The sequence below is a fragment of the Pristiophorus japonicus genome, unplaced genomic scaffold, assembly GCF_044704955.1.
Source record: "Pristiophorus japonicus isolate sPriJap1 unplaced genomic scaffold, sPriJap1.hap1 HAP1_SCAFFOLD_723, whole genome shotgun sequence".
Classification (NCBI taxonomy): Eukaryota; Metazoa; Chordata; class Chondrichthyes; family Pristiophoridae; genus Pristiophorus; species Pristiophorus japonicus.
Window position 1 is genome coordinate 57866 of NW_027254638.1, and position 25109 is coordinate 82974.

The 25109-nt window shown below is 59.4% G+C and overlaps 1 protein-coding gene across 1 annotated transcript in view; it reads right to left on the reverse strand.

Annotated features, from left to right (window-relative positions):
* Positions 1-23414, reverse strand: part of LOC139256441 (triosephosphate isomerase-like) — a 27185-nt gene extending 3771 nt beyond the window's left edge. The window contains exons 1-6 of the mRNA XM_070874219.1: positions 23197-23414; positions 11009-11132; positions 10316-10400; positions 6998-7130; positions 5541-5662; positions 2420-2468 (exon numbers count right to left, since the gene is read on the reverse strand). Of these exons, the coding sequence (XP_070730320.1) occupies positions 2420-2468; positions 5541-5662; positions 6998-7130; positions 10316-10400; positions 11009-11132; positions 23197-23305 (622 nt within the window). The 5' untranslated portion in view covers positions 23306-23414. The remainder of the gene's footprint in view (positions 1-2419; positions 2469-5540; positions 5663-6997; positions 7131-10315; positions 10401-11008; positions 11133-23196) is intronic.
* Between the last annotated feature and the right edge of the window lie 1695 nt (positions 23415-25109).

A 25109-nucleotide genomic window follows, 5' to 3' on the forward strand; every position in this document is an offset into this window, starting at 1 on the left:
ACTGGAGAGGGTACAGAGGAGATTTACCAGGATGTTGCACTGGAGAGGGTACAGATGAGATTTACCAGGATGTTGCATACAGAGGAGATTTACCAGGATGTTGCACTGGAGACGGTACAGAGGAGATTTACCAGGATGTTGTACTAGAGGGTGCAGAGGAGATTTACCAGGATGTTGTACTAGAGAGGGTACAGAGGGAGATTTACCAGGATGTTGTACTAGAGAGGGTACAGAGGGAGATTTACCTGGATGTTGCACTAGAGAGGGTACAGAGGAGATTTACCAGGATGTTGCACTAGAGAGGGTACAGAGGAGATTTACCAGGATGTTGCACTAGAGAGGGTACAGAGAAGATTTACCAGGATGTTGCACTAGAGAGGGTACAGAGGAGATTTACCGTGATGTTGCACTGGAGAGGTTACAGAGGAGATTTACCAGGATGTTGTACAAGAGAGGGTACAGAGGAGATTTACCAGGATGTTGCACTCGAGAGGGTACAGAGGAGATTTACCAGGATGTTGCACTGGAGAGGGTACAGAGGAGATTTACCAGGATGTTGCACTGGAGAGGGTACAGAGGAGATTTACCAGGATGTTGCACTGGAGAGGGTACAGAGAAGATTTACCAGGATGTTGTACAAGAGAGGGTACAGAGGAGATCTACCAGAATGTTGCACTGGAGAGGGTACAGAGGAGATTTACCCGGATGTTGCACTCGAGAGGGTACAGAGAAGATTTACCAGGATGTTGTACAAGAGAGGGTACAGAGGAGATCTACCAGAATGTTGCACTGGAGAGGGTACAGAGTAGATTTACCAGGATGTTGCACTGGAGAGGGTACAGAGGAGATTTACCAGGATGTTGTACAAGAGAGGGTACAGAGGAGATTTACCAGGATGTTGTACAAGAGAGGGTACAGAGGAGATTTACCAGAATGTTGCACTAGAGAGGGTACAGAGGAGATTTACTAGGATGTTGCACTGGAGAGGGTACAGAGGAGATTTACCAGGATGTTGCACTGGAGAGGGTACAGAGAAGATTTACCAGAATGTTGCACTAGAGAGGGTACAGAGGAGATTTACCAGGATGTTGCACTGGAGAGGGTACAGAGGAGATTTACCAGGATGTTGCACTGGAGAGGGTACAGAGGAGATTTACCAGGATGTTGCACGAGAGAGCGTACAGAGGATATTTACCAGGATGTTGCACTAGAGAGGGTACAGAGGAGATTTACCAGGATGTTGCACTCGAGAGGGTACAGAGGAGATTTACCAAGATGTTGCACTAGAGAGAGTACAGAGGAGATTTACCAGGATGTTGTACTGGAGAGGGTACAGAGGAGATTTACCAGGATGTTGCACTGGAGAGGGTGCAGAGGGAGATTTACCAGGATGTTGTACAAGAGAGGGTACAGAGGAGATTTACCAGGATGTTGTACAAGAGAGGGTACAGAGGAGATTTACCAGAATGTTGCACTAGAGAGGGTACAGAGGAGATTTACCAGGATGTTGCACTGGAGAGGGTACAGAGGAGATTTACCAGGATGTTGCACTGGAGAGGGTACAGAGAAGATTTACCAGAATGTTGCACTAGAGAGGGTACAGAGGAGATTTACCAGGATGTTGCACTGGAGAGGGTACAGAGGAGATTTACCAGGATGTTGCACTGGAGAGGGTACAGAGGAGATTTACCAGGATGTTGCACGAGAGAGCGTACAGAGGATATTTACCAGGATGTTGCACTAGAGAGGGTACAGAGGAGATTTACCAGGATGTTGCACTCGAGAGGGTACAGAGGAGATTTACCAAGATGTTGCACTAGAGAGAGTACAGAGGAGATTTACCAGGATGTTGTACTGGAGAGGGTACAGAGGAGATTTACCAGGATGTTGCACTGGAGAGGGTGCAGAGGGAGATTTACCAGGATGTTGCCAGGACTGGAGAATTTTAGCGATGAGGAAAGATTGGATAGGCCGGGGGTTGTTTTCTTTGGCTGAGGGGAGACCTGATTGAGGTGTATAAAATGATGGAGGGACCTGGATAGAGTGGATAGGACGGACCTGTTTCCCTGGGCAGAGGGGTCAACAGCCAGGAGGCTTGGATTGAAAGTAATTGGGGGGGAGGTTTAGAGGGGATTTGAGGGGAGAGGGTGGTGAGAGTCTGGGGCAGGGTCTGGAACTCACTGCCTGAAAAGGTGGTAGAGGCAGAAACCCTCCCCACATTTGGCAGGCAGTGCAGCTTGAAGTGCCGTAACCTACAGGGCTACGGACCCAGAGCGGGAAAGTGGGATTAGGCCTTGGGTGGCTCTTGGCGCGAGGCGGACACAATGGGCCGAAATGGCCTCCTTCCGCGCTGTAAATCTCTGACTCTGTGCCCTCACTAAGCTACCAGTTTTAGTAAGATGGCCTAGATAATTATTACATCCGGAAGGTGTGCCTAAGGTGGTTGCGATAATTATGACATTGGGAAACTGTGGAACGAGATAAAGAAAAAAAAGTGCTCAAGATAAAAGCCTTGCAAAACAGTCATAAAACCTAAAGGAGATAATGCAAGGCCAGAACACCCCTGATAACTGCCGTGGTGGGGGGTGGGGCAGACTGATTGAGAATTCTGTAACACGAGCTCTGGTGTACAGGGCCCAGTGATCAGCGATATTAGCACGTAATTGTCCATCTGGATAATTCAGGACAGAAATACGCAGCCTTCGGCCGCCTGAGGGAAAGAGTGTTTGAAGACCAGGCCCTCAAATCTACCATCCAGCTCATGGTCGACAGGGCTGTAGTGATACCCGCCCTCCTGTATGGCCCAGAGACATGGACCATGTACAGTAGGTATCTCACCCCCAGCTCATGGTCTACAGGGCTGTAGTGATACCCGCCCTCCTGTATGGCTCAGAGACATGGACCATGTACAGTAGGTATCTCACCCCCAGCTCATGGTCTACAGGGCTGTAGTGATACCCGCCCTCCTGTATGGCCCAGAGACATGGACCATGTACAGTAGGTATCTCACCCCCAGCTCATGGTCGACAGGGCTGTAGTGATACCCGCCCTCCTGTATGGCTCAGAGACATGGACCATGTACAGTAGGTATCTCACCCCCAGCTCATGGTCTACAGGGCTGTAGTGATACCCGCCCTCCTGTATGGCCCAGAGACATGGACCATGTACAGTAGGTATTTCACCCCCAGCTCATGGTCTACAGGGCTGTAGTGATACCCGCCCTCCTGTATGGCTCAGAGACATGGACCATGTACAGTAGGTATCTCACCCCCAGCTCATGGTCTACAGGGCTGTAGTGATACCCGCCCTCCTGTATGGCCCAGAGACATGGACCATGTACAGTAGGTATCTCACCCCCAGCTCATGGTCTACAGGGCTGTAGTGATACCCGCCCTCCTGTATGGCTCAGAGACATGGACCATGTACAGTAGACACCTCAAGTCGCTGGAGAAATACCACCAACGCTGTCTCCGCAAGATCCTGCAAATCCCCCGGGAGGACAGATGCACCAACGTTAGCGTCCTCGACCAGGCCAACATCCCCAGCATCGAAGCACTGACCACACTCGACCAGCTCCGCTGGGCAGGGCCACATTGTCCGCACGCCCCCCCAGACACGAGACTCCCAAAGCAAGCGCTCTACTCGGAACTCCTTCACGGCAAGCGAGCCCCAGGTGGGCAGAGGAAACATTACAAGGGACACCCCCTCCCTGATAAAGTGCAACATCCCCACCGACACCTGGGAGTCCCTGGGCCCAAAGACCAGTCCGCCCCTAAGTGGAGGAAGTGCATCCGGGAGGGCGCTGAGCACCTCGAGTCTCGTCGCCGAGAGCGTGCAGAGACCAAGCGCAGGCAGCGGAAGGAGCGTGCGGCAAACCAGTCCCACCCTCCCCTTCCCTCAACCACTGTCTGTCCCACCTGTGACAGGGACTGTGGTTCCCGTATTGGGCTGTTCAGCCACCTGAGGACTCACTGTTAGAGTGGAAGCAAGTCTTCCTCGATTCCGAGGGACTGCCGATGATGAGGGTAGACAGGTTTTTACTGCAGTTAAGATTGAGCCCGGCACTCAGGACTTGACCAGCACTTGGGTCTGGGGAACATAAACCAGGAAACATAGAAAATAGGTGCAGGAGTAGGCCATTCGGCCCTTCAAGCCTGCACCACCATTCAACAAGATCATGACTGATCATTCCCTCAGTACCCCTTTCCTGCTTTCTCTCTCCATACCCCTTGATCCCTTTAGCCGTAAGGGCCATATCTAACTCCCTCTTGAATATATCCAATGAACTGACCCCAACAACTCTCTGCGGCCGGGAATTCCACAGGTTCACAACTCTGAGTGAAGAAGTTTCTCCTCATCTCGGTCCTAAATGGCGTACCCCTTATCCTAAGACTGTGTCCCCTGGTTCTGGACTTCCCCAACATTGCTTTGGGAGTCTCGTGTCTGGGGCGTGCGGAAAATGTGGCCCTGCCCAGCGGAGCTGGTCGAGTGTGGTCAGTGCTTCGATGCTGGGGATGTTGGGCCTGGTCGAGGACGCTAACGTTGGTGCGTCTGTCCTCCCGGGGGATTTGCAGGATCTCGCGGAGACATCGTCGGTGGTATTTCTTCAGCGGCTTGAGGTGTCTACTGTACATGGTCCGTGTCTCTGAGCCACACAGGAGGGGCGGGTATCACTACAGCCCTGTAGACCATGAGCTGGGGGTGAGATACCTACTGTACATGGTCCGTGTCTCTGAGCCATACAGGAGGGCGGGTATCACTACAGCCCTGTAGACCATGAGCTGGGGGTGAGATACCTACTGTACATGGTCCATGTCTCTGAGCCATACAGGAGGGCGGGTATCACTACAGCCCTGTAGACCATGAGCTGGGGGTGAGATACCTACTGTACATGGTCCGTGTCTCTGAGCCACACAGGAGGGCGGGTATCACTACAGCCCTGTAGACCATGAGCTGGGGGTGCGATACCTACTGTACATGGTCCGTGTCTCTGAGCCATACAGGAGGGCGGGTATCACTACAGCCCTGTAGACCATGAGCTGGGGGTGAGATACCTACTGTACATGGTCCGTGTCTCTGAGCCATACAGGAGGGCGGGTATCACTACAGCCCTGTGGACCATGAGCTGGGGGTGAGATACCTACTGTACATGGTCCGTGTCTCTGGGCCATACAGGAGGGCGGGTATCACTACAGCCCTGTAGACCATGAGCTGGGGGTGAGATACCTACTGTACATGGTCCATGTCTCTGAGCCATACAGGAGGGTGGGTATCACTACAGCCCTGTAGACCATGAGCTGGGGGTGAGATACCTACTGTACATGGTCCATGTCTCTGGGCCATACAGGAGGGTGGGTATCACTACAGCCCTGTAGACCATGAGCTGGGTGGTGGATTTGAGGGTCTGGTCTTCAAACACTCTGTTCCTCAGGCGACCGAAGGCTGCACTGGAGGCGGCGTTGGATCTCGTCGCCAATGCCACGAACACTAACGTAGGGTAAAGGCACCTACGGACAGCCCCCTGCCCCCCACCCAATAACCTGCCAGTTCACAGTTCCGCCTGTGCACTTCCTTACCTGCTGAGGGGTGGCAGTTTTGCCTGTGCCAATTGCCCACACGGGTTCGTAAGCCAGCACCACCTTCGACCAGTCCTTCACGTTGGCTGTGGAGAAAAGACAAGAGAGAGGGAGGTGGGGAAGAGAGAGAGAGAGAGAGAGAGAGAGACTTTAATTCATATAGCACCTTTCATGAATTCCGGACGACTCAAAGCGCTTTGCAGCCCAAGCAGTAATTTTGAAGTGTGGTCACGCGGCAGACAAGTTGCGCACAGCAAGCTCCCACACACAGCCATGTGATAATGACCCAGATCATCTGTTTTTGTGATGTTGTTTGAGGGATAAATATTGGCCCCAGGACAGCAGGGAGAACTCCCCTGCTCCCCTTCGAAATAGTGGAGCTTTTATGACCAGCCGAGGGGGCAGACGGGGCCTCGGTTTAACGTCTCATCCAAAAGACGGCACTCCCTCAGCACTGCCCCTCCGACAGTGCGGCGCTCCCTCAGTACTGCCCCTCCGACAGTGCGGCACTCCCTCAGCACTGCCTCTCCGACAGTGCGGCACACCCTCAGTACTGCCCCTCCGACAGTGCGGCACTCCCTCAGCACTGCCTCTCCGACAGTGCGGCACACCCTCAGTACTGCCCCTCCGACAGCGCGGCACTCCCTCAGTACTGCCCCTCCGACAGTGCGGCGCTCCCTCAGCACTGCCTCTCCGACAGTGCGGCACACCCTCAGTACTGCCCCTCCGACAGCGCGGCACTCCCTCAGTACTGCCCCTCCGACAGTGCGGCACTCCCTCAGCACTGCCCCTCCGACAGTGCGGCGCTCCCTCAGTACTGCCCCTCCGACAGCGCGGCGCTCCCTCAGTACTGCCCCTCCGACAGTGCGGCACTCCCTCAGTACCGCCCCTCCGACAGCGCAATGCGGCTCTCCCTCAGTACCGCCCCTCCAACAGCGCAATGCGGTGCTCCCTCAGTACTGCCCCTCCGACAGCGCAATGCGGCACTCCCTCAGTACTGCCCCTCCGACAGCGCAATGCGGTGCTCCCTCAGTACTGCCCCTCCGACAGTGCGGCGCTCCCTCAGTACTGCCCCTCCGACAGTGCGGCGCTCCCTCAGCACTGCCCCTCCGACAGTGCGGCGCTCCCTCAGTACTGCCCCTCCGACAGTGCGGCGCTCCTTCAGTACTGCCCCTCCCTCAGTACTGCCCCTCTGACAGTGCAGTGCGGCATTCCCTCAGTACTGCCCCTCCGACAGTGCAGCACTCCCTCAGTACTGCCCCTCCGACAGTGTAGCACTCCCTCAGCACTGCCCCTCCGACAGTGCGGCGCTCCCTCAGTACTGCCCCTCCGACAGTGCGGCGCTCCCTCAGTACTGCCCCTCCGACAGTGCGGCGCTCCCTCAGTACTGCCCCTCCGACAGCGCGGCGCTCCCTCAGTACCTGCGATGACCTTGACCTGATCGAACACCACTTTGTCCGTCGACCCGGCCTCTCGCTCGTCCAACTTCTCCCCAATGCAGGCGATGACACCCAGGCCTTGTTCCAGGGCGTGTGCCACCTTCTGGCCAATCAGCTGCAAGAGTCAGAGGACAAGTGAGGGTGGAGCGGGGGGGGGGGGGGATAAATGAAGGCAGAGAAGTACAGGCGGGAACGCAGAGAATTTTTTGGCCGTTTGCCCCTGAACCCCACCCCCGCAGATTTCCCCCGACACCCCCCGCCAGAGTTCCCTATTCCAGTCGATATCGACTGCAATAACTCCATTTGTAAACCTTACACTTGTGTCACAGTGCCACCGCCAGGCTGGAGGGTGCAATCACACTGTGACGTCCGCATTATTAAGGGAGCCAGCTTTGACGTCCAATCCCCCCCCCCCCACGACTATTCCTCCCCAGGACTGAGCGCAGGAGCTGGTCACCAGACCAATTTCTTTCCTCCCTCCCTGCCCAACGCAAGGGTTAGGCAGCCATTCATAGCAACTCCTCAACCACCACCCCGCCGCCTTAAACTCCATCGAGAACCCGGGTTCAAACCATTGGGTTTAGATCGATAAAGGGCTGTGGGGTGAGAGTGGGACACTGGGATCAGCTTGGAAACGATACAGGACGATGGAACCTTACTCAGTATCTAACCCCCTGTACCTGCCCTGGGAGTGTTTGATGGGACAGTGTAAAGGGAGCTTTACTCTGTATCTAACCCGTGCTGTACCTGCCCTGGGAGTGTTTGATGGGGACTGTGTAGAGGGAGCTTTACTCTGTATCTAACCCCCTGTACCTGCCCTGGGAGTGTTTGATGGGACAGTGTAAAGGGAGCTTTACTCTGTATCTAACCCCCTGTACCTGCCCTGGGAGTGTTTGATGGGACAGTGTAGAGGGAGCTTTACTCTGTATCTAACCCCCTGTACCTGCCCTGGGAGTGTTTGATGGGACAGTGTAGAGGGAGCTTTACTCTGTATCTAACCCCCTGTACCTGCCCTGGGAGTGTTTGATGGGACAGTGTAGAGGGAGCTTTACTCTGTATCTAACCCCCTGTACCTGCCCTGGGAGTGTTTGATGGGACAGTGTAGAGGGCGTTTTACTCTGTATCTAACCCCCTGTACCTGCCCTGGGAGTGTTTGATGGGACAGTGTAGAGGGAGCTTTACTCTGTATCTAACCCCGTGCTGTTACTGCCCTGGGAGTGTTTGATGGGGACAGTGTAGAGGGAGCTTTACTCTGTATCTAACCTCCTGTACCTGCCCTGGGAGTGTTTGATGGGACAGTGTAGAGGGGGCTTTACTCTGTATCTAGCCCCCTGTACCTGCCCTGGGAGTGTTTGATGGGACAGTGTAGAGCGAGCTTTACTCTGTATCTAACCCCCTGTACCTGCCCTGGGAGTGTTTGATGGGACAGTGTAGAGGGAGCTTTACTCTGTATCTAACCCCGTGCTGTACCTACCCTGGGAGTGTTTGATGGGACAGTGTAGAGAGAGCTTTACTCTGTATCTAACCCCCTGTACCCGCCCTGGGAGTGTTTGATGGGACAGTGTAGAGGGAGCTTTACTCTGTATCTAACCCCCTGTACCTGCCCTGGGAGTGTTTGATGGGACAGTGTAAAGGGAGCTTTACTCTGTATCTAACCCCCTGTACCTGCCCTGGGAGTGTTTGATGGGACAGTGTAGAGGGAGCTTTACTCTGTATCTAACCCCGTGCTGTACCTGCCCTGGGAGTGTTTGATGGGACAGTGTAGAGGGAGCTTTACTCTGTATCTAACCCCCTGTACCTGCCCTGGGAGTGTTTGATGGGACAGTGTAGAGGGAGCTTTACTCTGTATCTAACCCACTGTACCTGCCCTGGGAGTGTTTGATGGGACAGTGTAGAGGGAGCTTTACTCTGTATCTAACCCCCTGTACCTGCCCTGGGAGTGTTTGATGGGACAGTGTAGAGGGAGCTTTACTCTGTATCTAACCCTGTGCTGTACCTGCCCTGGGAGTGTTTGATGGGACAGTGTAGGGGGAGCTTTATTCTGTATCTAACCCCCTGTACCTGCCCTGGGAGTGTTTGATGGGACAGTGTAGAGGGAGCTTTACTCTGTATCTAACCCCCTGTACCTGCCCTGGGAGTGTTTGATGGGGACAGTGTAAAGGGAGCTTTACTCTGTATCTAACCGCGTGCTGTACCTGCCCTGGGAGTGTTTGATGGGACAGTGTAGAGGGAGCTTTACTCTGTATCTAACCCCGTGCTGTACCTGCCCTGGGAGTGTTTGATGGGGACAGTGTAGAGGGAGCTTTACTCTGTATCTAACCCCGTGCTGTACCTGCCCTGGGAGTGTTTGATGGGACAGTGCAGAGGGAGCTTTACTCTGTATCTAACCCCGTGCTGTACCTGCCCTGGGAGTGTTTGATGGACAGTGCAGAGGGAGCTTTACTCTGTATCTAACCCCGTGCTGTACCTGCCCTGGGAGTGTTTGATGGGTCAGTGTAGAGGGAGCTTTACTCTGTATCTAACCCCCTGTACCTGCCCTGGGAGTGTTTGATGGGACAGTGTAGAGGAAGCTTTACTCTGTATCTAACCCCCTGTACCTGCCCTGGGAGTGTTTGATGGGGACAGTGCAGAGGGAGCTTTACTCTGTATCTAACCCCGTGCTGTACCTGCCCTGGGACTGTTTGATGGGACAGTGTAGAGGGAGCTTTACTCTGTATCTAACCCCCTGTACCTGCCCTGGGAGTGTTTGATGGGACAGTGTAGAGGGAGCTTTACTCTGTATCTAACCCCCTGTACCTGCCCTGGGAGTGATTGATGGGACAGTGCAGAGGGAGCTTTACTCTGTATCTAACCCCGTGCTGTACCTGCCCTGGGAGTGTTTGATGGGACAGTGTAGAGGAAGCTTTACTCTGTATCTAACCCCCTGTACCTGCCCTGGGAGTGTTTGATGGGGACAGTGCAGAGGGAGCTTTACTCTGTATCTAACCCCGTGCTGTACCTGCCCTGGGACTGTTTGATGGGACAGTGTAGAGGGAGCTTTACTCTGTATCTAACCCCCTGTACCTGCCCTGGGAGTGTTTGATGGGACAGTGTAGAGGGAGCTTTACTCTGTATCTAACCCCCTGTACCTGCCCTGGGAGTGATTGATGGGACAGTGCAGAGGGAGCTTTACTGCCCCCGAGTATTCAGTCAGAATATCAGCGATGTGGAGATTGTGGAGAGAGAGACACACACACACACACACAGAACGAGCCGCCCTCCCCAGGAGCGATGTGAATGGGACTGCGATACCCCGCTTACCTCGTCGCACTCCCCGAAGACATGGCGGCGCTCAGAGTGGCCCAGGATCACCCAGGTGGCCCCACAGTCCTTGATCATTGCTGGGCTGTGAACACAAAGGCAAGGGCTTAGTCCGTCTGTCCGTCCGCAGACAGTGGCCGGGGGGAGGGCGGGGGCGACACGACCATTGACCGGGGAGGTGTGGGTGCGAGTGCTGGGGGAGGGGGGAGGGACCCCCTTCGACGTGGTCAGTGGGCGCAGGGAGAGGGGGTGGGGTAGGGGGAGGGTCCTGGGTTGCCTGGGGGAGGGGGAAAAGAGGGGATCGCGAGCAACGAGAGGTCCCTGTCGGGCGGGGAGGAGGGGAAAGATTCTCTCTGGTCTAGGGGAGCGATGGGAGGGTGGGGGGAAAGAAAGAGAGAGTGGGGGGGGGGGGGGGGTGTCTCCTGTCGGGGAGTGGTGTGGGAGAGAGAGCGGCTCCCGTCGGGCAGGGGGGGGGCTCTCGTCGGGGGGGGGAGGAGAGAGAGCGGGGGGGGGGGGGGGCTCCCGTCGGGCGGGGGGGGGGGGGGAGGGAGGGGGGACTCCCGTCGGACGGGGGGGAGGAGAGAGAGCGGGGGGCTCCCGTCGGGCGGGGGGGGGGGGGAGAGAGGGAGAGTGGGATTGGAGGACCCCACTCATGGCCCAGCACCGCGCCCCCCGCCCCCATCACCGAGGTACCTGATCTCCCCGGTAAAGGCCCCGCTCGCCACCTTGTAGCAGTTCTGTGCTGCTACGGCATACTTGCGGTCCAGGGTTTGACGGATGCAGTCCATGTAGGGGGCGGGAACTCCAAACACCACCTCTGAGCAGGGGGGGGAGAAAGAGGGGGGGAAAGAGAGAGAGAGAGAGAGAGAGTGAGTGTGTGAAATCGGCTCAACAACATCCCAGCCAGCGACCCCTTCATCCTTGCACCCCACAACCCGTGCGGACGACATCGGGGCATCTCTGATAACCGCCCCCCCCCACCCCCAACCTCCCCGAACCCTCACGTCCAACACAGCTCTTGAAACGCTCCCAGAACGGTGTCTCGCTCCAACTCAGGGGGGCCCCCCCCCTGAACCCCGCCTGCCGAATTCTGTCTTGCTCTCCCTCTCGCCCGTCCCCAGGCTGACCAGAGCTACGTGTTGCGCCCGAAGCTGGCCTCCGACGGAGAATTTTACAGCGCGGGAGGAGGCCATTTCGGCCCAGCGTGTCCGCTCCGGCCGACAAAGAGCCGCACGGCCCTCGGTCAGCAGCCCTGAAGGTCACAGATAAACTTACGAACAATGAACAATGGCGGAAAGGCAAAGAGCGCCCAGCCCAACCAGTCCGCCCCACACAACTGCGACACCCCTTACACTGAAACATTCTACACTCCACCCCAACCGGAGCCATGTGATCTCCTGGGAGAGGCAAAAACCAGATAGAAACCCAGGCCAATTTAGGGAGAAATACATCTGGGAAAATTCCTCTCCGACCCATCCAGGCGATCGACACTAGTCCAGGAGATCACCCTGGCCGGAGTCGATTCCCTGCAGTACTGACCATTATATCTGCACCGGCCAACAAGAGGTCATCCAGTCTAATCCCAATTACCAGCTCTCAGTCCATAACCCTGCAGGTTACTGCACTTTAAGGGCTCATCCAACCATCTCTTAAAAGTGGTGAGGGTTTCTGCATCCACCACTCTTCCAGGCAGCGAGTTCCAGATCCCCACAACCCTCTGCGTAAAGAAGCCCCCCCCCCTCAAATCCCCTCTAAACCTTCCACCAACCACCTTAAAACTATACCCCCTCGCAATAGACCCCTCCACCAATGGAAATAGACCCATAATATCCGCTATGTCCAGGCCCCTCGATATTCTGTACACCTCAATGAGGTCCCCTCTCAGCCTCAGTACTCCAGCTGTGGCCTAACCAAGGTATTATACAATTTAATCATAACCTCCCTGGCTCCAGTATCTCCTCCAACCCTCACCGACGTGACTATTCTAACGTACTCCTGGCCGGCCTCCCACGTTCTACCCGACGTCAACTAGAGGTGATCCAAAACTCGGCTGCTCCCGTGTCCTAACTCACACCGAGTCCCGCTCACCCATCACCCCCGAAACTCACTGACCCGTGTCCTAACTCGCACCCAGTCCCACTCACCCATCACCCCCTGTGCTCGCTGACCCCGTGTCCTAACTCGCACCCAGTCCCGCTCACCCAACACCCCCTGTACTCACTGACCCGTGTCCTAACTCGCACCGAGTCCCGCTCACCCATCACCCCCTGTGCTCACTGACCCGTGTCCTAACTCACACCCAGTCCCACTCACCCATCACCCCCTGTGCTCACTGACCCGTGTCCTAACTCGCATCCAGTCCCGCTCACCCATCACCCCCTGTGCTCACTGACCCGTGTCCTAACTCGCACCCAGTCCCGCTCACCCATCACCCCCTGTGCTCACTGACCCGTGTCCTAACTCGCACCCAGTCCCGCTCACCCTCACCCGCTGTGCTCGCTGACCCGTGTCCTAACTCGCACCCAGTCCCACTCACCCATCACCCCCTGTGCTCGCTGACCCGTGTCCTAACTCGCACCGAGTCCCGCTCACCCATCACCCCGTGCTCGTTGCCCCAGTGTCCTAACTCGCACCCAGTCCCGCTCACCCATCACCCCCTGTGCTCACTGACCCCGTGTCCTAACTCGCACCCAGTCCCGCTCACCCATCACCCCCTGTGCTCGCTGCCCCGTGTCCTAACTCGCACCGAGTCCCACTCACCCATCACCCCCTGTGCTCACTGCCCCGTGTCCTAACTCGCACCCAGTCCCGCTCACCCATCACCCGCTGTGCTCGCTGACCCGTGTCCTAACTCGCACCCAGTCCCACTCACCCATCACCCCCTGTGCTCGCTGACCCGTGTCCTAACTCGCACCGAGTCCCACTCACCCATCACCCCCTGTGCTCACTGCCCCGTGTCCTAACTCGCACCCAGTCCCGCTCACCCATCACCCGCTGTGCTCGCTGACCCGTGTCCTAACTCGCACCCAGTCCCACTCACCCATCACCCCCTGTGCTCGCTGACCCGTGTCCTAACTCGCACCGAGTCCCGCTCACCCATCACCCCGTGCTCGTTGCCCCAGTGTCCTAACTCGCACCCAGTCCCGCTCACCCATCACCCCCTGTGCTCACTGACCCCGTGTCCTAACTCGCACCCAGTCCCGCTCACCCATCACCCCCTGTGCTCGCTGCCCCGTGTCCTAACTCGCACCGAGTCCCACTCACCCATCACCCCCTGTGCTCACTGCCCCGTGTCCTAACTCGCACCCAGTCCCGCTCACCCATCACCCGCTGTGCTCGCTGACCCGTGTCCTAACTCGCACCCAGTCCCACTCACCCATCACCCCCTGTGCTCGCTGCCCCGTGTCCTAACTCGCACCGAGTCCCACTCACCCATCACCCCCTGTGCTCACTGCCCCGTGTCCTAACTCGCACCCAGTCCCGCTCACCCATCACCCGCTGTGCTCGCTGACCCGTGTCCTAACTCGCACCCAGTCCCACTCACCCATCACCCCCTGTGCTCGCTGACCCGTGTCCTAACTCGCACCGAGTCCCGCTCACCCATCACCCCGTGCTCGTTGCCCCAGTGTCCTAACTCGCACCCAGTCCCGCTCACCCATCACCCCCTGTGCTCACTGACCCCGTGTCCTAACTCGCACCCAGTCCCGCTCACCCATCACCCCCTGTGCTCGCTGCCCCGTGTCCTAACTCGCACCGAGTCACACTCACCCATCACCCCCTGTGCTCACTGCCCCGTGTCCAAACTCGCACCCAGTCCCGCTCACCCATCACCCGCTGTGCTCGCTGACCCGTGTCCTAACTCGCACCCAGTCCCACTCACCCATCACCCCCTGTGCTCGCTGACCCGTGTCCTAACTCGCACCGAGTCCCGCTCACCCATCACCCCGTGCTCGTTGCCCCCGTGTCCTAACTCGCACCCAGTCCCGCTCACCCATCACCCCGTGCTCGCTGCCCCCGTGTCCTAACTCGCACCCAGTCCCGCTCACCCATCACCCCCTGTGCTCACTGCCCCCCGTGTCCTAACTCGCACTGAGTCCCGCTCACCCATCACTCACTGTGCTCACTGCCCCCGTGTCCTAACTCGCACCCAGTCCCGCTCACCCATCACCCCCTGTGCTCACTGACCCGTGTACTAACTCGCACCCAGTCCCGCTCACCCATCACCCCGTGCTCGCTGCCCCCGTGTCCTAACTCGCACCCAGTCCCGCTCACCCATCACCCCCTGTGCTCGCTGCCCCCGTGTCCTAACTTGCACCGAGTCCCGCTCACCCATCACCCCCTGTGCTCACTGCCCCCCGTGTCCTAACTCGCACTGAGTCCCGCTCACCCATCACTCACTGTGCTCACTGCCCCCGTGTCCTAACTCGCACCCAGTCCCGCTCACCCATCACCCCCTGTGCTCACTGACCCGTGTCCTAACTCGCACCCAGTCCCGCTCACCCATCACCCCCTGTGCTCGCTGCCCCGTGTCCTAACTCGCACCGAGTCCCGCTCACCCATCACCCCCTGCTCGTTGCCCCTGTGTCCTAACTCGCACCGAGTCCCGCTCACCCATCACCCCGTGCTCGCTGCCCCCGTGTCCTAACTCGCACCCAGTCCCGCTCACCCATCACCCCCTGTGCTCGCTGCCCCGTGTCCTAACTTGCACCGAGTCCCGCTCACCCATCACCCACTGTGCTCACTGCCCCCGTGTCCTAACTTGCACCGAGTCCCGCTCACCCATCACCCCCTGTGCTCACTGCCCCCCGTGTCCTAACTCGCACTGAGTCCCACTCACCCATCACCCCCTGTGCTCGCTGCCCCCGTGTCCTAACTTGCACCCAGTCCCGCTTACCCATCACCCCCTGTGCTCGCTGCCCCGTGTCCTAACTCGCACCGAGTCCCGCTCACCCATCACCCCCTGTGCTCACTGACCTGTGTCCTAACTCACACCGAGTCCCACTCACCCATCACCCCGAGTCCCACTCACCCATCACCCCCTGTGCTCACTGCCCCGTGTCCTAACTCGCACCGAGTCCCACTCACCCATCACCCCCTGTGCTCACTGCCCCCGTGTCCTAACTCACACCGAGTCCCACTCACCCATCACCCCCTGTGCTCACTGCCCCGTGTCCTAACTCGCACCGAGTCCCGCTCACCCATCACCCCCTGTGCTCACTGACCCGTGTCCTAACTCACACCGAGTCCCACTCACCCATCACCCCCTGTGCTCGACGACCTACACTGGCTCTCGGTTAAGCAATGCCTCAATTTCACAATTCTCATCCGTGTTTTTAAATCCTTCCATGGCCCCTCACCCCTTCCCTATCTCTGTAACCTCCTCCAGACCCTACACCCCTCCCTATCTCTAACCTCCTCCAGCCCCTACACCCCTCCCGATCTCTGTAACCTCCAGCCCCTACACCCCTCCCTATCTCTGTAACCACCTCCAGCCTCACAACCCCCGAGATGTCTGCACTCCTCTAATTCTGCCCTCCTGAGCATCCCTGATTATAATCGCTCCATCGGTGGCCTTGCCTTCTGTTGCCTGGGCCCCAAGCTCTGGAAATCCCTCCCTAAACCTCTCCGCCTCTCTATCTTCCTTTAAGACGACCCCTCCACGTGTCAGGGGAGAAGGGTCGAGGAAACGTTACAAGGGACACCCTCCCTGATAAAGTGCAACATCCCCACCGACACCTGGGAGTCCCTGGCCCAAAGACCAGTCCCGCCCCTAAGTGGAGGAAGTGCATCCGGGAGGGCGCTGAGCACCTCGAGTCTCGTCGCCGAGAGCGTGCAGAAAGCAAGCGCAGGCAGCGGAAGGAGCGTGCGGCAAACCAGTCCCACCCTCCCCTTCCCTCAACCACTGTCTGTCCCACCTGTGACGTGGACTGTGGCTCTCGTATTGGGCTGTTCAGCCACCTAAGGACTCACTAGGAGTGGAAGCAAGTTTTCCTCGATTCCGAGGGACTGCCTATGATGGCCGATCTGATCTTGGCCTCAGCTCCACTTCCCCACCCGCTCCCCGTAACCCTCGACTCCCCGTCTCAGTCCCAGATATTTGCTGAGGTAGCCGATCTCGTTGCTTCTGGGGGCGTGGGCTCAATGGTTGGAACTCGAGTCCGTTGGCATTTCTACCCAGGCCAATGATACCCTGCCGGAGGGCCGAGCGTCGAAAGGTTAAGGAGCTATTCCCATCCCAGACACACCGGCTCGGATCCAAGGCAGCGACCTTAACAAATGTCAGAGGTTGGCGAGGAATCACCCCTCTCCAACAAGGACCCAGAGAGAGGGGGAGGGAGGGAGAGGAGAGGAGAGGGAGGGAGAGGAGAGGGAGGGAGAGGAGAGGGAGGGAGAGGGGAGGGAGGGAGGGAGAGGGGAGGGAGAGGGAGGGAGGGAGAGGGGAGGGAGGGAGAGGGGAGGGAGGGAGAGGGGAGGGAGGGAGAGGGGAGGGAGGGAGAGGGGAGGGAGGGAGAGGGGAGGGAGGGAGAGGGGAGGGAGGGAGAGGGGAGGGAGGGAGGGATAGGGGAGTGAGGGAGGGAGAGGGGAGGGAGGAGAGAGGGAGGGAGAGGAGAGGGAGGGAGGGAGGGAGGGGAGAGGGAGGGAGAGGAGAGGGAGGGAGAGGAGAGGGAGGGAGGGAGGGAGGGAGAGGAGAGGGAGGGAGGGAGGGAGAGGAGAGGGAGGGAGGGAGGGAGAGAGGGAGGGAGAGGAGAGGGAGGGAGGGAGAGGAGAGGGAGGGAGAGGAGAGGGAGGGAGAGGAGAGGGAGGGAGAGGAGAGGGAGGGAGAGGAGAGGGAGGGAGAGGGGAGGGAGGGAGAGGGGAGGGAGAGGGAGGGAGGGAGAGGGGAGGGAGGGAGAGGGGAGGGAGGGAGAGGGGAGGGAGGGAGAGGGGAGGGAGGGAGAGGGGAGGGAGGGAGAGGGGAGGGAGGGAGAGGGGAGGGAGGGAGGGATAGGGGAGTGAGGGAGGGAGAGGGGAGGGAGGGAGGGAGGGAGAGAGGGAGGGAGAGGAGAGGGGAGGGAGGGAGGGAGAGGAGAGGGAGGGAGAGGAGAGGGAGGGAGAGGAGAGGGGAGGGAGGGAGGGAGAGGGGAGGGAGAGGAGAGGGAGGGAGAGGGAGGAGAGAGAGAGGGAGGGAGAGGAGAGGGAGGGAGAGGAGAGGGAGGGAGAGGAGAGGGAGGGAGGGGAGGGGAGAGGAGAGGGAGGGAGGGAGGGAGAGAGGGAGGGAGAGGAGGGAGGGAGGGAGGGAGGGAGAGGGAGAGGAGAGAGGAAGGGAGAGGAGAGGGGAGGGAGGGAGAGGGGAGGGAGGGAGGGAGAGGAGAGGAGAGGGAGGGAGAGGAGAGGAGAGGGAGGGAGAGACACACACCCGGGGGGGGGTGCAAGAGGGTGAGAGACAGACACAGAGGGAGAGAGAGAGATACACGGATGGAGAGAGACACTGAGTGTGAGGGAGAGGGGGGGGGTTCAGTGACCAGACAGCGGAGTGTGAGAGGACGCGGTGGGGATAAATGGATGATCAGTAACCACACAAGCCGAGTTTCCCCGAAACCCTTTAGCGCTGGGTAGCTGTGCGTTGGCGGAGTGTTTGGGAGCAGGTGGGAAGGTCCCACATCCTCTGACTTGGCAGCCTCCGAGGTGCCCCAGGGACACGGACACTTTGCCCTTTAATCTCCGCGGTGACGAGTCAGCCTGTCTCCCTATCTCCCTGCCCCTCCCCTCCCCTCCTGTGGCAACGACCTTGCACCATTTGCAAAGGTCAGTGTGTGTCTCGGTGCAGGAGGAAGCGGCTGCCCCCGGGGCAACAGCTGATGGGACAGAGCCGGCTCGATAATCGGATCTCTCCGAGTCAGGGAGCCTCCGACAGATGGCTCCCTGCGTCCTCTCGGGGGGGCGGTCCTGCCCAGCGAGGCTCCCTGGGTGAACAAGGGACCGGACAGTGTCAGGTTTCGGCACCTGGTTTTTGCTGAGTTAGCAGAAGCAGCAAAGTAAAATCTGACCTTAGCAAGTGGGGAAAAGCATCTGGAAAGCAGTGAAGTTATGTTAAACTGGCATTGACCACACTTGGAGCACCGTGCACAGTTCTGGTCTCCATATACCCGGGTTAGACCACACTGGGAGCACCGTGCACAGTTCTGGTCTCCATATACCCGGGTTAGACCACACTGGGAGCACCGTGCACAGTTCTGGTCTCCATATACCCGGGTTAGACCACACTGGGAGCACCGTGCACAGTTCTGGTCTCCATATACCTGGGTTAGACCACACTTGGAGCACTGTGCACAGTTCTGGTCTCCATATACCTGGGTTAGACCACACTGGGAGCACCGTGCACAGTTCTGGTCTCCATACACCTGGGTTAGACCACACTGGGAGCACTGTGCACAGTTCTGGTCTCCATATACCTGGGTTAGACCACACTTGGAGCACCGTGCACAGTTCTGGTCTCCATATACCTGGGTTAGACCACACTGGGAGCACCGTGCACAGTTCTGGTCTCCATATACCTGGGTTAGACCACACTTGGAGCACCGTGCACAGTTCTGGTCTCCATATACCTGGGTTAGACCACACTTGGAGCACCGTGCACAGTTCTGGTCTCCATATACCTGGGTTAGACCACACTTGGAGCACTGTGCACAGTTCTGGTCTCCATATACCTGCGTTAGACCACACTGGGAGCACTGTGCACAGTTCTGGTCTCCATATACCTGGGTTAGACCACACTTGGAGCACCGTGCACAGTTCTGGTCTCCATATACCTGGGTTAGACCACACTTGGAGCACTGTGCACAGTTCCATATTGCGAAAAGGATATCAAAGGTGCAAAAAAGATTTCTTAGGGTGGTACCAGAACAGAGAGGTTATAACGAACAGGAAAGCTTGGGAAGGTTGGGGGTCTTTGGAGGGGTGATCGGATTAAAATGATGAAGGGGTTTGATAAGGTCGATGTCGGGAAAATGTTTCCTCTTGTGGGACAGACCAATCTGTAGCACCACAGCCTGTGTGTGCGACAATCCGTCTGGCCTGCAGTAATCGCAGTGTCTGTTTGCTCTTCAGTGCTTTTGAAGGTCAAATGAGCTACTGAAAATAATCAACTTCTGCTTTCCTGACTCAGTGGGGAGCACACTCGCCTCAGGGCCAGGAGGTTGTGGGTGCAAGCTCCAATCCAGGGACTCGAGCACAAATATGGAGGGGCAAGTGGAGGGGACGGGCGGTGCTGAGGGACAGGCGCACTGTCGGAGGGGCAGTGCTGAGGGAGCCCCGCGCTGTCGGAGGGGCAGTGCTGAGGGAGCGCCGCGCTGTCGGAGGGGCAGTGCTGAGGGAGCGCCGCACTGTCGGAGGGGCAGTGCTGAGGGAGCGCCGCACTGTCGGAGGGGCAGTGCTGAGGGAGCGCCGCACTGTCGGAGGGGCAGTGCTGAGGGAGCGCCGCACTGTCGGAGGGGCAGTGCTGAGGGAGCGCCGCACTGTCGGAGGGGCAGTGCTGAGGGAGCGCCGCACTGTCGGAGGGGCAGTGCTGAGGGAGCGCCGCACTGTCGGAGGGGCAGTGCTGAGGGAGCGCCGCACTGTCGGAGGGGCAGTGCTGAGGGAGCGCCGCACTGTCGGAGGGGCAGTGCTGAGGGAGCGCCGCACTGTCGGAGGGGCAGTGCTGAGGGAGCGCCGCACTGTCGGAGGGGCAGTGCTGAGGGAGCGCCGCACTGTCGGAGGGGCAGTGCTGAGGGAGCGCCGCACTGTCGGAGGGGCAGTGCTGAGGGAGCGCCGCACTGTCGGAGGGGCAGTGCTGAGGGAGCGCCGCACTGTCGGAGGGGCAGTGCTGAGGGAGCGCCGCACTGTCGGAGGGGCAGTGCTGAGGGAGCGCCGCACTGTCGGAGGGGCAGTGCTGAGGGAGCGCCGCACTGTCGGAGGGGCAGTGCTGAGGGAGCGCCGCACTGTCGGAGGGGCAGTGCTGAGGGAGCGCCGCACTGTCGGAGGGGCAGTGCTGAGGGAGCGCCGCACTGTCGGAGGGTCAGTACTGAGGGAGCGCCGCACTGTCGGAGGGGCAGTACTGAGGGAGCGCCGCACTGTCGGAGGGTCAGTGCTGAGGGAGTGCCGCACTGTCGGAGGGTCAGTGCTGAGGGAGTGCCGCACTGCCAACGTCACTCCAACCGCAGGCACACGACATCACTCTGATGACATCACTTGGACCAGGGAACACATCACTCTTAGCCCTGGGGTGTGTGTGGGGGGGGGGGGGGCGGTGTGACATCACCATCAGCCCGGGGGGGGGCGGTGTGACATCACCATCAGCCCGGGGGGGGGCGGTGTGACATCACCATCAGCCCCGGGGGGCGGTGTGTGACATCACCATCAGCCCCGGGGGGCGGTGTGTGACATCACCATCAGCCCCGGGGGGCGGTGTGTGACATCACCATCAGCCCCGGGGGGCGGTGTGTGACATCACCATCAGCCCCGGGGGCAGTGTGTGACATCACTATCAGCCCCGGGGGCAGTGTGTGACATCACTATCAGCCCCGGGGGCAGTGTGTGACATCAGCATCAGCCCGGGGGCAGTGTGTGACATCACCATCAGCCCCGGGGGCGGTGTGACATCACCATCAGCCCCGGGGGGCAGTGTGTGACATCACCATCAGCCCTGGGGGGGCGGTGTGTGACATCACCATCAGCCCCGGGTGGCGGTGTGTGACATCAGCATCAGCCCGGGGGGGCGGTGTGTGACATCACCCTCAGCCCCGGGGGGCGGTGTGTGACATCACCATCAGCCCTGGGGGGCGGTGTGTGACATCACCATCAGCCCCGGGGGGGCAGGTGTGTGACATCCACATCACCATCAGCCCCTGGGGACGGTGTGTGACATCACCATCAGTCCCGGGGGGCAGTGTGTGACATCACCATCAGCCCCGGGGGGGCAGGTGTGTGACATCCACATCACCATCAGCCCCTGGGGACGGTGTGTGATATCACCATCAGTCCCGGGGGGCGGTGTGTGACATCACCATCAGTCCCGGGGGGCGGTGTGTGACATCACCATCAGCCCCGGGGGGCGGTGTGTGACATCACCATCAGTCCCGGGGGGCGGTGTGTGACATCACCATCAGCCCCGGGGGGGCAGTGTGTGACATCACCATCAGCCCCGGGGGGCGGTGTGTGACATCACCATCAGCCCCGGGGGGGTGGTGTGTGACATCACCATCAGCCCCGGGGGGCGGTGTGTGACATCACCATCAGCCCCGGAGGGGCGGTGTGTGCCATCACCATCAGCCCCGGAGGGGCGGTGTGTGCCATCACCATCAGCCCCGGAGGGGCGGTGTGTGCCATCACCATCAGCCCCGGAGGGGCGGTGTGTGCCATCACCATCAGCCCCGGGGGGCGGTGTGTGACATCACCATCAGCCCCGGGGGGGTGGTGTGTGACATCACCATCAGCCCCGGGGGGGTGGTGTGTGACATCACCATCAGCCCCGGGGGGGCGGTGTGTGACATCACCATCAGCCCCGGGGGGCGGTGTGTGACATCACCATCAGCCCCGGGGGGCGGTGTGTGACATCACCATCAGCCCCGGGGGGCGGTGTGTGACATCACCATCAGCCCCAGGGGCGGTGTGTGACATCACCATCAGCCCCGGGGGGGCAGTGTGTGACATCACCATCAGCCCCGGGGGGGCGGTGTGTGACATCACCATCAGCCCTGGGGGGGCGGTGTGTGACATCACCATCAGCCCCAGGGGCGGTGTGTGACATCACCATCAGCCCCAGGGGCAGTGTGTGACATCACCATCAGCCCCAGGGGCAGTGTGTGACATCACCATCAGCCCCAGGGGCAGTGTGTGACATCACCATCAGCCCCAGGGGCAGTGTGTGACATCACCATCAGCCCCAGGGGCAGTGTGTGACATCACCATCAGCCCCGGGGGCAGTGTGTGACATCACCATCAGCCCCGGGGGGCAGTGTGTGACATCACCATCAGCCCCAGGGGCAGTGTGTGACATCACCATCAGCCCCGGGGGCAGTGTGTGACATCACCATCAGCCCCGGGGGGGCGGTGTGTGACATCACCATCAGCCCCGGAGGGGCGGTGTGTGCCATCACCATCAGCCCTGGGGGGGCGGTGTGTGCCATCACCATCAGCCCCAGGGGCAGTGTGTGACATCACCATCAGCCCCGGGGGGCGGTGTGTGACATCACCATCAGCCCCGGGGGGCAGTGTGTGACATCACCATCAGCCCCAGGGGCAGTGTGTGACATCACCATCAGCCCCAGGGGCAGTGTGTGACATCACCATCAGCCCCGGGGGCAGTGTGTGACATCACCATCAGCCCCGGGGGGCAGTGTGTGACATCACCATCAGCCCCAGGGGCAGTGTGTGACATCACCATCAGCCCCGGGGGCAGTGTGTGCCATCACCATCAGCCCCGGGGGGCGGTGTGTGACATCACCATCAGCCCCGGAGGGGCGGTGTGTGCCATCACCATCAGCCCCGGGGGCAGTGTGTGCCATCACCATCAGCCCCGGGGGGCGGTGTGTGCCATCACCATCAGCCCCAGGGGGCGGTGTGTGACATCACCATCAGCCCCGGGGGGCGGTGTGTGACATCACCATCAGCCCCGGGGGGCGGTGTGTGACATCACCATCAGCCCCGGGGGGCGGTGTGTGACATCACCATCAGCCCCGGAGGGGCGGTGTGTGCCATCACCATCAGCCCCGGGGGCAGTGTGTGCCATCACCATCAGCCCCGGGGGGCGGTGTGTGACGTCACTGGCCCCTGCCCCTGTGACGTCACTGGCCCCTGCCCCTGTGACGTCACTGGCCCCTGCCCCTGTGACGTCACTGGCCCCTCCCCCTCTCCCGCTGACTGACCGGTGTCGGGGCTGATGGCCGCCTTGTTGATGCTGCCCGCCAGCTCGCTCAGCTTCTTCTTGTCGCCGTTCATCTTCCAGTTGCCGCCGACGAAGAACTTGCGGACCATGGCTGCCGGAGGGAGGGGCGGAGAGGCGGGTTACTGCGGGACAGAGAGAGACAGAGAGACGGTCAACAGCCGATGGCGGTTCGGGCAGCGCGTGGGGCGGGCGCGCGGCGCGCAGGCGCTTTATATACCCACGCTGGCCCCTCCCCCCCCGCCTGACGTCACCGCGCCGCCGGACGTGCCGGCTGACACGCGCGCACTCTCTCTGTATCTCACACACACCCCCCGGACTTCAGCAGCTCGTGACGTCGGCAGGCACTGAGCCGCCGCCCGCCCATTGTGTGACGTCATGACGCCGCCGGCCTGGGCCCCCGTTGTGTGACGTCAAGACGCAGGGTCAGACGTGCCATGGCCAGGCTTGGCCCAGCAGTTGTGGGTGGCAGAGCTTGTGGGTGGGGGGGCATGGCCTCCGCTCTGCTCCGCCGTGCACACTGTCTTTGCTCAGTGCCGCTTGCCTGCAGTGTCAAGCTGCTGCCTGCTCCTGGTGGCAAATTTTGCTGTTCAAGGTGCGCCGACCACATTCGCCCCGCGCGGGCCCCCGAGAGGGCGAGACCAGGGGGGGTCGGGGGTCGGGGGTCATGGTTCGTCGGTCATTGCAAGTGGGCAATGCAGGTTACAGCAGGCGGTGAAGAAGGCAAATGGTGTGTTGGCCTTCATAGCGAGGGGGATTTGAGTATAGGAGCAGGGAGGTCTTACTGCAGTTGTACAGGGTCTTGGTGAGGCCTCACCTGGAATATTGTGTTCAGTTTTGGTCTCCTAATCTGAGGAAGGACGTTCTTGCTATTGAGAGAGTGCAGCGAAGGTTCACCAGACTGATTCCCGGGATGGCAGGACTGACATATGAGGAGAGACTGGATCGACTGGGCTTGTATTCACTGGAGTTTAGAAGAATGAGAGGGGATCTCATAGAAACATATAAAATTCTGACGGGTTTAGACAGGTTAGATGCGGGAAGAATGTTCCCGATGTTGGGGAAGTCCAGAACCAGGGGTCACAGTCTAAGGATAAGGGGTAAGCCATTTAGGATCGAGATGAGGAGAAACTTCTTCACCCAGAGAGTGGTGAACCTGTGGAATTCCCTGCCGCAGAGAGTTGTTGAGGCCAATTCACTAAATATATTCAAGAGGGAGTTAGATGTGGCCCTTACGGCTAAAGGGATCGAGGGGTATGGAGAGAAAGCAGGAAAGGGGTACTGAGGTGAATGATCAGCCATGATCTTATTGAATGGTGGTGCAGGCTCGAAGGGCCGAATGGCCGACTCCTGCACCTATTTTCTATCTTTCTATGACACGAGACTCCCAAAGCGAGCGCTCGACTCGGAACTCCTTCACGGCAAACGAGCCAAAGGTGGGCAGAGGAAACGTGACAAGGGACACCCCCTCCCTGATAAAGTGCAACATCCCCACCGACACCTGGGAGTCCCTGGCCCAAAGACCAGTCCGCCCCTAAGTGGAGGAAGTGCATCCGGGGAGGGCGCTGAGCACCTCGGGTCTCGTCGCCGAGAGCGTGCAGAAAGCAAGCGCAGGCAGCGGAAGGAGCGTGCGGCAAACCAGTCCCACCCTCCCCTTCCCTTCCCTCAACCACTGTCTGTCCCACCTGTGACAGGGACTGTGGCTCTCGTATTGGACTGTTCAGCCACCTCAGGACTCATTGTTAGAGTGGAGCCAAGTCTTCCTCGATTCCGAGGGCCTGTCTACGATGATGATAATGTGCACACACGAGGTCCTTCCCAGGGCAGGTACAAGGGGTTAGATACAGAGTAAAGCTTCCTCTACACTGTCCCATCAATCACTCCCAGGGCAGGTAC